At 44.7% G+C, this 11027-nt stretch overlaps 1 protein-coding gene across 1 annotated transcript; it reads right to left on the reverse strand.

Moving 5' to 3' along the window:
* Positions 1–832: 832 nt before the first annotated feature.
* CUNH1orf50 (chromosome unknown C1orf50 homolog) lies at positions 833–9838 on the reverse strand. The gene is made up of 4 exons (XM_088136687.1): positions 9643–9838; positions 7808–7894; positions 6428–6559; positions 833–3302 (listed from the first exon to the last, which is right to left on the reverse strand). The coding sequence occupies exons 1-4, from the start codon at positions 9805–9807 to the stop codon at positions 3117–3119; spliced, it is 570 nt and encodes a 189-aa protein (XP_087992813.1). The 5' UTR covers positions 9808–9838; the 3' UTR covers positions 833–3116.
* Positions 9839–11027: the final 1189 nt, after the last annotated feature.

An 11027-nucleotide genomic window follows, 5' to 3' on the forward strand; every position in this document is an offset into this window, starting at 1 on the left:
TTGAAAGTCGGGCAACATACAAGTTCAATAAATTATTATTATTATAACATCTGGCACCAAAACAGCTCCCTCCTGTTTCCTTCCCGGGAGGACTGGATGGGGAAAAAAAGCAGCCATCAACTTCAAAACTCCGTAGATTTCCTGTTACTAAGCCAGTCGACCCTGCTGGAAACCAATTTCCTAACAAATCCGTATTTGCAGGGGAGCGATCAGCATACAGACCCGCGCGCAGGTCTGGCGCGCCTTCTAGAGATGGTGCCTGCTGCAAAAACCCATTTTTAAAGCAGCCCTTTCCGGGTGAATCCATCAGAGTCCTGCCTCTCTTTGCAAATGCTTTTTTTTAATCCCTGCAAAATTATGTATTAAATTTATATGCCGTCTGACTCCCAGAGACTCTCGGCGGTTATAATTTGCCCAGCCGGCCAGATATGCTAGTTTGATGTCAGATCACAATCTCTGTCCGTTTTATCCGGGCTGGTTTAAAATGGTCCTGTCAAATTTCCATCCCCTGCAAATGGAAATGAAGGGGCTTAAATCAGTGTTTCTCAACCTTGTCCACTTTAAGATGTGTGGACTTCAATTCCCAGAATTCCCCAGCCAGCAAAGCTGGCTGGGGAATTCTGGGAGATGAAGTCCATACATCTTAAAGTGGGCAAGGTTGAGATACACTGAGCTAAATGTTTGCATTCAAGAGACACCCAAAGCTACTTCATTTCACATCTGACTGCCATTCAATCTTCCACCTCCTCTTTGAGTGACCAACTCCAAAAGCAGGACTAGGGAACAAACCACCCAATTCGACATAGCTTCAAATTCATTAAAATCAGGGTCATCAAACACAGCAGATCCAATCATCCCTTTAATTTAAAAACATTCACCCCTTCCTTGCATCACCTTAAAAGCTGAAACTCAGCAGGGGTTTTGGAGACCCCGGGGGCCAGATCTGAGTCTCTGGGCCAGACAGGGGGGCAATGAGGATTTACAGTAATGTCAGAGGCTTCCTTGGGGGACCCGGGGCTGAAACAGTCTAGATCTTTCTACAAATCCAGTTATTTCCATTGGAGGCATGGACCTCGCTGTGAAAACGGCCGAGAAAGGTACACCGAAGGGGCCCTTGGCCTGAAAAGCCACCCCCCTGCCTCTAAATTCTGTAATAGTGAGGGGGTAGTTTCTGCCCTTCCCAAAACTTTTCAGAGTAAAGATGCTGCCCCTATTCTTCCTGGATGCCTGCAAAAGGTGTGAAATTCAACTCCCTGAATTTTCAACACATGGTGCCAGCCAGGGAATTCTACAAGCCAGCAATCCTGGTTCAGACTCCGTTTCGCTTGCTCTGAGAGCCACGGGATAGGGCAGGAAAGGGGAAGCCGTGATCTGTTGGCAACTGTCTGGCTTTAAAAAAAAAAAGAAATCTAGCTCTAGTCTTTTATACGTTGGATACCACTGGCACATCAGGTTATTTTTATTCTTTACTGAGCTTATCAGCCACTCCAACAGCTGCGAGAGGCGTACTCCCCAACATCTGTGCATAAGTCTGAATATGTTCCTGAAAGGACTTGATGTATTTTCAGGATTCTTTCCACCAGCTGCTGACAGGGAATGTCCGATCCTCCACATTATGAACTGCAATTTCCAGGAACTCCATGATGAAGTCCCAACGCAGAGAGCCTGCTAAGGTTTCTTTTTCCCAACTTTACGCTAAGAGGTCAAATCCAGCCTGTTTTCCTTACACAAAACTTTTGCCAATGTTCACAGAATTTAAGAATATAAGGGGGGGTCCCCCTGGATCAGGCCAAAGACTACCCAAGGCTAGCAACAAGGGGATGAAACTATCATTCTTTTATTTTATTTTATTTTTTTATTGATTTGATTTGTATGGTCAGCCAGTTCCCCTAAATGACTCGCCTAAGATTGTTACGTTGGGCCTTGCTACCCCAAATTGAGAGGCACTACTCATGCAGATGGATGGCCCTCAATCAGATCTGTCCCCAGGAATTTCTCCAGCCCCCTTTCCAAATCCTCCAAGCCCATCTTGTGGCAGTGAATTCTAGTGGCTCATTGTGCACGGCATGATAAACTCTTTTTTGGGGGGGGGTGTCTGTTCTAGCCAGTTCTCCTAAGGCCTCTGAACCCCCCAAATCATTTTACTTGTCCTTGGCCGTATTTTTCCTTTTTAAAAGATGGTGTCCAAAGCTGACCCAGCACTGAAGGCAGACTTATATAAGGGCATTAGAATCGTGGCAGTTTTATTTTCAGTTCCAACAGGGCCCACGCTCAATGTGTCTAGCGGTGCAGTACTGTGAAATGTGGCTTGCAAGGAGGCCAGGCTGAATTCATGGGGGCTTAAGGCCAAATTAGGCCCACATCAAACTTCAGCATAATGCCCAGTCCAAGATGTTATTCTACAATCATCAAAAACGTGCAAACCGCCAGCAACATCTCGGACGTTAGACGTAGCCTGTGTCAACCATTCTTAGTAAATCAGCCACATAGGAAGAGAATCTTGTCCTCCAGAGCGATGGGATTCCTAGTTCAATGCAATTCCTAGTTAAATCCCCTTCCGGTGATTAAAAAAAAAAAATGTGGGTTTCTTTCAGTCCAACCTACCTCACGGGGTTACTGGGAAAACAGAAAGGAACAATGTCTTTGTTCTATAAATAAGTAATCCTCATGGATGGGAAGGCAAGACATAAATATAATTAACGGTGCGTTGTAGTATGGAGTCCCACTGAGTTCAATGTTTGTTGTGGTGGATTCTTGCACTGGGAAGGGGGTTGGACTAGATGGCCTCCAAGACACCTCCCCTCTCTTATCTTCTATGATGAAGAGTAAGGGGATTTCCAGCTTTGAAAACTGGAGAGGAGGTCTTAATTCAGGCGGCTTCTTGTGGGAAGCAACATGGATTGAGGCTAAATTATTCTCTCTGGGTGCTCTCCCATCACCAAATGCCTAAAACCAAGCTGAGGAAACACTGGGATCAGCCTGTCCCAAAATCCGCTAAATAGAGGAGTTTCCACACAAGTTTCCAAGACGCGTTTGTTCCCAATCAGTCCTGCCCCTTCGTTACTCGAAGGGCAGTCAGAAGAGAACGGTGGGTGAGCAGGAGCCCAAAAGCACCATCACATAGTAAGGCCACGGAAATTGGGTTCGCTGCAGGGGGGCAGCGTGGCTTGTTGGTCCAGCAGCTTCTCCAGCATGTTGAGTTCGGCATCCCGCTTCTCCGCATCGTCCAAAGGAGTCCAGGAGAGATCGTGCTGCAGCTTGTAGGCTGCGAGAAATTCGCTGGGGCAGCTGGCCCCCCATTCCTAATGAGGAGAGAGAAAGGAGTGTGTTATCAAGGTCTCTAAAAGCAACAGTGCACCCCCCTTTTGGGCAGCCCCAACACTCAGCACATGTCAGCGGTGAGTTTGGGGGGTGCACACTTTTGTAAGTTATTCAGAAAAATAAGGGCTAGGAAATTAAAATTAAATCTAAAGAAGAGCAAACTAGCGACAACAGGTAGAACAGCCAGCCTTAGAACTGACAATCAAGATATGGAAGTGGTGGACGCTTCTGCCTTTGAGGATCAACGTCAACAGTCAAGGAACCAGCGGTCAAGAAATACCAGCGCTTGGTAGGGCAGCCATGAAGACCTTGGAGAAGACATTCAGAAGCCGGGATGTGTCTCTGCCTACAAAGATCAGAACCGTGCAAGCCATGGTCTTCCCTGTGACCCCCATGGAAGCGGAAGTTGGACTTGGAAGGAGCAGGAGAGGAAGAGCGTTGACGCCTTTGGGCTTGGGTGTGGAGAAGACGCTTGGGAACGCCATGGACAGCCAAGAAAACAAACCGATGGATCACTGAATAAATCAATCTACAATTCTCACTCGAGGCACAAATAACCAGGCTCAAATGATCCTACTTTGGACACATGATGCGAAGGCTTGGAGAAGGCTCTGACGCTGGGAAAGGCGGAAGGAAAGAAGGGAAGATGATGGCCAACAGCAAGGTGGAGGGCTCAGTTACAGCAGCAATGGGGGCATCATGGAAGACCTCAAAGACCAGGGTGGGGACAGATCTTCCTGGAGAACATCTATCTATGTGGCTGCTAGGAGTTGAAAGCAACCTGATGGCATTTAATCAATCCATCCACTTATCCTTCCAAAGCTTTCTCCTCACCAGCCCAACTGAGTAAGCCCTATCACTCACACACAGCAATCTTCAGAGGCTGAATTCTCCAGCTTCAAAAATGAGCTTCTATTCGCTAGAAGAGGCTGTCGAGAGGCCATGCAGTATTCACCTACCAACCAGGAACCAATTTTCCTGTACAAAGCAGAGAGCCCACTTTTTCGCTTTTACAAAATCCACAGAAGATGAAAATGAGCCCTGGCCTCCCATGTATTGGTTGACACGTCACTTTCCCCAATAACTGAAAATACAAATAACCAAGTTTCCAGTCCTCATGCCTCAAGGAAAGAGACAACTGTTGCAGTTACCCCATACTCCATTTTCTGAGAATAAGATCCATTTGGCTATAATAAGCCGTACTTCAAAATAAACTTGCTTTTAGTTCTGTTTTTTTTTTTTTTTTTTAATTCTGAAGAGGACTTGTATACCCTGCAGTGAAACTAGGTTCATTTGCTCAAAAGTGACACCATTCCTTCTCAGTTTATTCCAGGGATCAACTAAACATAGTCTAAATCTCATGGCCACCAACCCAACATTATAAACTGATGAGTATTTATATCAATCCTATTTATTTATTTAAGAAATTTATAAGGCCACCCAATTCTACGATTCTGGGTGGCGTACAATAAAAACAAGCATACAATACAATAAAAAAACACCAAAATGCAAGAAAAATAACCATTAAAAGGCAATTAACCACAGAAGACCTGCCATCCGCTCTAACTCAAGGCTTAGGAAAAATAAACAGAAGGAGAAAGATACTTTTATTTTCTTTTCTTTTTTTTTATGGTAAGAAAAGGCTGGGAAGTGTAATGCTTCATCTCTCATTTATTCAGAAAACTTAGAAACCATGAAACCTTTACTGAACACTTACGATCATATGAATGGATAATATAACAATTGTTTCTGTTGGAGGTACAGAATTCTGTTTATAGGGTGATCTTTTCTTCTATCTAAGAGGCACTAATTTCTCTTTTCTTTATATCAACTGTCTCTTTTTTCTTTCCCTTCCTTTTTTCCATTGAGTCTATTTAGTTCCTGTTCTCCCAAATGTATTTAGTTTTTTGTCCTCCTTCCCTTAGTAAGTAAGTAAATAAGTTTATTGTTGTATCCTCAGGTCATAACATAGGAATGCCATCAAATACAATAAAACAACAAAGAAACAGTAAAATTAAGTACTGGAGTAGTCGTATTTTATAAATTTAACTTTACAAATCTAATTCCTAAATTTATAATTTATAATTTAGAGTACTAGAACTTTGTAAATTTAATTATGAGATTATAAAGTACTAGAGTACTAGAAGAAGTATTAGGGGTAAACAGGTTACAAGAAAATAGAGCCAAGGCTAGACTTAAATATTACACTTAAATATTTACACTTAAGTATTTCTTTCTAAGTTTAAATTTACACTTTTACAAGTTTAAACTTTTGCAGAGCAAAGGCGACAATTCTGTGGCTGACAGCTGGAAACACATCTGCACGAAGATAATTCAGTTTTTCAAAGTCAGAGCCCTTCAGTTCATCTGCCATTAATAATTTGGCCCTGATCTTGTCATCAACGGGGCAGCGGAGGGCATGATGGATAACGTCCTCCCCTTGGCCAACCCCACAAAGACAGAGGCGTTGTTCCACAGGCAGCTTACAAAATCTCCCTTCCAGATGTGCGGTGGGCACGATCTGCAGGCAAAGGGATGTTAAAGCCCTTCTCAGCGAAGCACTGGTTATGTTAACCAGGTACTAGGAGAGGCTTCTATGTTTTTACAGTGATAATACCAAGATGAAAATTGGGATGGTTATATTACAGTGGCATCTTTATTAGCGTTATCCTCGTTTCCTTATAGGGAAGGGTCCCATTAACGCTGACTTGCATTCTCCTAAAGGGTTAGTTTTGCAACCTTGGCAACTTTAAGAGGGGTGGACTTCAACTCCCAGAATTCCCCAGCCAGCATGTGTAGACTTCAATTGCCAGACCTCTCCAGCCACCATGCATCGGCATGCTGGCTGGGGAATTCTGGGAGTTGAAGTCCACCCCTCTTAAAGTTGCCAAGGTTGAAAAACACTATCCTATTCTAAGGCAAGTCAATCAGCCTTATTTTCTGGCTCCACCGACCCCCAAAATAAAAGCACAATGAATTTTATAGTTCAAAATTTCATTTTAGGGCTGCACAGGATTTTTGTTCACTGGCAGAATTTGGGGAAAGAGAAAGGCTATTTCTTTTCGCCCCGTGTTTATCTTGCCAAATTTCTTCAGCTTACAATTACCTTTGGGGAAAGCATCGAGAAATAGCGTTGGCCGGTTTCTCTCCTGTACAGATAGTAGACATTCCCGGGCTTTTTCACAAAGTTGCAGGCAACATGGTGGAGATCAGCGTCTCTCCTAGCATCTTCCAGCACCTACAATGTAGAAAACAAGCTTGTACGTTCCACCTAAACATGGCCAGAGTTCCAACCACACTGTCGCAGTTCCCCTCTTGATCCTGCAGATCCCCCTGGATGGGAGATAATCCCCCAAAATAAACCAAGCCAAATCAAACCTTTATTGTCACAGTCTAAGACCAGTCTACGTTCAAAAATAAGCTAAAGCTGCTTTAGGGCAAGACGAGTGCTGAGTGCACTAGAGGCATGAACACTAAAAGTGAACCACGGAAAACAAAACAGCTAAAAACAACTACGAATATAAAATTGATCAAATTAGCCCTAGATCTAGGAGAGGGGGTAACTAAGAAACATTAAGAGCTATCTAATTTGTAGAGATTAACATTTAGAGCAGTGTTTCTCAACCCTGGCAACTTTAAGATATATATGGACTTCAACTCCCAGACTTCCCCAGCCAGCATGGCTGGCTGGGGAATTCTGGGAGTTGAAGTCCATGCATCTTAAAGTTGCCAGTGTTGAGAAACACTGTCTTAGAGGTTAAAAATTAGACTTAAAAATGGGGGGATTGGAATAGCTGTTTCCCATTAAACTACTGAGACAAGCCTGGGCACTTGTTTAATACCAACAGGGTGATCCTGCAGGTAACATAATGCCACTTCAGGCCCTACATAAGCGCCAACTTCGACATCCTGAAGTTGGCACAGGATTAAATATAGGCTGTTTCATTTGCACAGGAGGGCAAGTGAAATCCCCAAGCATTGAGCCACCAATAAACCTCCAACCATTTTTAGAATGGAGCAAATCTGCTTTTTTTTAACCATAGCCAAGTTACTTCTGCTCCAGCTTGGGGGAAGTGTTGTGCCTTCCTGAAACAGTGTTTGAAACTAATCATGGCTTAGCCTAACACACAAAGCCAGCAACTGCAGCAAGCCATAGCTGAATATAACATGGGTGGCTATATCAATCAAATGAATTAATGAATAATATGTGAAACCAGCACTGGAGATTGCACCCCGTCTGTTCTCCTAAGCATTGTTTATTTTATTCTTAAAATAAAATTTCCCCGACAGTGTAGAATGTAAAAATTAGAGCAGCGTTTCTCAATCTCTGCAACTTTAAGCCATGCAGACTTAAACTCCCAGAATTCCCCCTGGTTGACGGAATCCTGGGAGTTGAAGTCCACACAGCTAAAAGTGGCTGAGGTTGAGAAACACTGGATTACAGAGACCTTGATGATACTGATCTAGGAGTTGCTCCCGCTATTACCTTTCTGGCTTGTTCTTGCAAATACTGGATTTGTTCCGCAATGACGGTTAACCTGTTGCAGGCATTCGCCCGGACAAACTCATCCGCCTGGGGAGACAAAAGTCAAGCATTTGAAACGGGAAAGTTCAGCCTGAATCATAGCTTATACGACAACCACCATGCCCGCTTAGATAAAGATGCGAAGTGCCCAAAACACTTCTACAATTCAGTCACAGGTGAATGATAGAGTTGGAAGGCTCCTAAGAGGTCATCGAGTCCATCCCCCTGCACACTGCAGGATTTACTACTGAATAATGATAATTTATTAAGCATGCATGTCGCCTGACTCCCAACAACGCTGAGCATCGCACAACAACTAACCAAAAGAATCACAATAAAAGCAATAAAAAATAAAGATAAAAGTTGGCAAGGGTGATAAAGTGAGGGGGGGGTCTTTTTTGGATGGAGAGGCTCTTCTAAAAACAGCAGAGGGGGGCATCCAGATTTGGGGGAGCCTCGTTCCAGAGGGCAGGCGCTGCTACAGAGAAGGCGCACTTCCCGGGTCCTGATACATGGAATTGTTTAATCCAGTGTTTCTCAACCCTAGCGACTTTAAGAGGTGTGGACTTCAATTCCCAGAATTCCTCAGCCAGCATGGCAGGCTGAGGAATTCTGGGAATTGAAGTCCACACCTCTTAAAGTGCCCAAGGTTGAGAAACACTGGTTTAACCAAAGGAACCCGGAGCGCGCCGACCCTGCAGGATCGAATCGGCCAGGAAAACCAAAGATAAGATACCCTCCGTTTGGAAAACCTCCAGCGAAACCTCTCCATGTGGTAACTGGTATGTGGTAAATAAATGTTAATTTATATATAACTAAATTATAGTTAGATAGTTAACTATAACTATAGATAGATAGATAGATAGATAGATAGATAGATAGATAGATAGATAGATAGATAGATATTTTTATTTATATATAAATTACAGTGATAACTATATATCCATACAGTACACATTCACTGGTCTGAAAGATGGGCGGCCACATAAATATGCCAAAATAAATGAACAAACAAATAAATACACACTTAGAAGGCAGTTTCTACATCGAACGGAACAAGGGAGACAGGAGAGATTTCAGGAATGGGGCCAGTGTGCAGGGAGGTTTTTCTGCAGACTCAAAATGGGTGGGATGCGTATCAGGAGGGGGAAAGATCCTTAGGAGGGTCTCGCGCCACCCGCTATCCGCCTAACGTGGCTGGGTTGCGGGTGGCTGAGCCGGTTACCCAAAAAGCTGTGGTTCAACAAGCCACTTTTGTAAGCACGGCTCCTATGGGAGTAGTTAAGGCTACATGACAGGGCAGGTCCAAAAAGCTTGGGCCCAACGTATTTCGAATGATTTAAATATATCTTAAATAAATAGATATTGTTTTATTGTACTTATTTATTTTATGTTGTACACCACCCAATTCAGACAGTGGGACTCTGGGCGGTGTACAACATAAACAAATAATTATAATTATAATTATTATTATTATTATATAATTATTATTATTACTAATATTATTATTAAACTGGCAACCAGGCAGAGCACAAAACCAATCTCAAAAGGGGGAGCCGTAAGCCTGGGGGAAGAGCCAGGTCATAAGGAATTTCCTAAAGGCCAGGAGAGTTGGGGCCTGTCATATATTATATAGTAGAATTAGGGTTTCTGTTCATTACCCCCAAATAACGGACTCCTATCGTTGGAATTCCCTCATCCTAGGCCGCTACGTCTCCCCTAGGCTCGCTCTGGACACACCCGGGGGCTGAGACCCCCTCGGCACTCTGCACGCGCCCAGAGGCACCCTCGCTCACCTTCTCCACTTGTTCGGCCAAAGCCACCAGATCTGACGGCTGCGCCTTTCGAGCAGCGGGGGCCAGATGGAGACCCTCAGAAACGCCCGGGGTCGGTCCAACCAATGCCGAGTTCTCCGGCGACGCCGGAACCGGAGCGAAAGCCGCATCCGCTTTGGCCGCCATTCCGGGGCAGCATAGGCCACGTCCCCCGGCCTCCTATTGGACGCCGGCACACGCGTCTCAATCAGAGGCGTAGCCGTAGAGGCGGGCCGGGATGGGCGGAGCCAGCTTTTCATTGGACGGATGATCAAGACGGACCTGCGTTCAGGAAGGAGGCGGAGCCCGCGGGGCAACTGCCAATCGGAAGCCGACTGGTGGGAAAAGCCGAGGCAAGAGGGCAGGCTTCATAGAGATAGTAAAGGTGTAGAGGTAGACGACGTATAGAGATAGTAAATGTAGAAAATAGTAATGGGAACAAACGCAAATCTTTCTCCATTTGATGTAGTATTTTTTGTATGCACGCGTGAGTCGAATAATTTATTTTGTTTGAAAGAATAACCATTAAAAAGGGTAAAACCGAAAAATATATTTTAAAAAAACAGATAGGAAAACAAAAGATACAGATAGTTACCCCTATTGAACTTCAAGGGGAACACAAGCAGTTCAAATACTTTTATTAAATGCAGTACGTTTGGGGGGAGCTTCCGAGTTCCCTGTGGAAACCCCATCCATTGCAAGAATCGGACGCTAATCTACACCACAATGCATCGCTTAACCTTGAAGACCCCTCAAACACTCGGGGTTGGACTAGATGACCTCGGCATCTCCTTTCCTGTCCCTTGGTGATGGGACTCTCGATCCTTCCGGCTGCGGCTTAGCTACAATTCCCATCCCTTCACGGCCCACGGAATGCTCCACTGCAGTGTTTCTCCACCTCCGCCCCTTTAAGATGCGTGGCTTCAACCCCCAGAATCCCCCAGGTCGCCATACACATCTTCAAGAGAAGGAAGTGGAGAAACACTAGCCTATAGGTTCATCCTGCAGAGAAACGCACCTCCCAGCTCAAAAAAAAAAAAAAGATTAAAAAAAAAGACAGCTACCCAAGCCCATTAAACCCGTGTTTCTCCCCCTCCGCCCCTTTCAGACGGGTGACTTCAACTCCCAGAATCCCCCAGGCCGCCATGCACATCTTCAAGGGGCGGAGGTGGAGAAGCACTAGCCTATAGGATCGTCCTGCAGAGAAATGCACCTCCCAGCTCAGAAAAAAGAAAGACTTTAAAAAAAACACAGCAACCCAAGTCCATTAAACCCGTGTTTCTCCGCCTCCGCCCCTTCCAGATGGGAGGACTTCAACTCCCAGAATTCCCCAGCCATCTGGAAGGAGCGGGGGCGGAGCGGAGCGG

This window comes from Python bivittatus, unplaced genomic scaffold (assembly GCF_059951505.1).
Source record: "Python bivittatus isolate LINGU-HERP-01145 unplaced genomic scaffold, Pbiv_v1 ctg000090_np1212, whole genome shotgun sequence".
NCBI classification, from domain to species: Eukaryota; Metazoa; Chordata; class Lepidosauria; order Squamata; family Pythonidae; genus Python; species Python bivittatus.

Bases quoted from the DNA above. Each gene is read 5' to 3' on its own strand.
- CUNH1orf50 (XM_088136687.1), bottom strand. From the start codon at position 9,807: ATGGCGGCCAAAGCGGATGCGGCTTTCGCTCCGGTTCCGGCGTCGCCG. The intron at 6,560-7,807 runs GTAATAGCGGGA...TCTACATTGTAG, and splicing joins TGCAAGAACAAGCCAGAAAG to GTGCTGGAAGATGCTAGGAG. The intron at 3,303-6,427 runs GTAATTGTAAGC...TCTCCTCATTAG, and splicing joins TCTCGATGCTTTCCCCAAAG to GAATGGGGGGCCAGCTGCCC.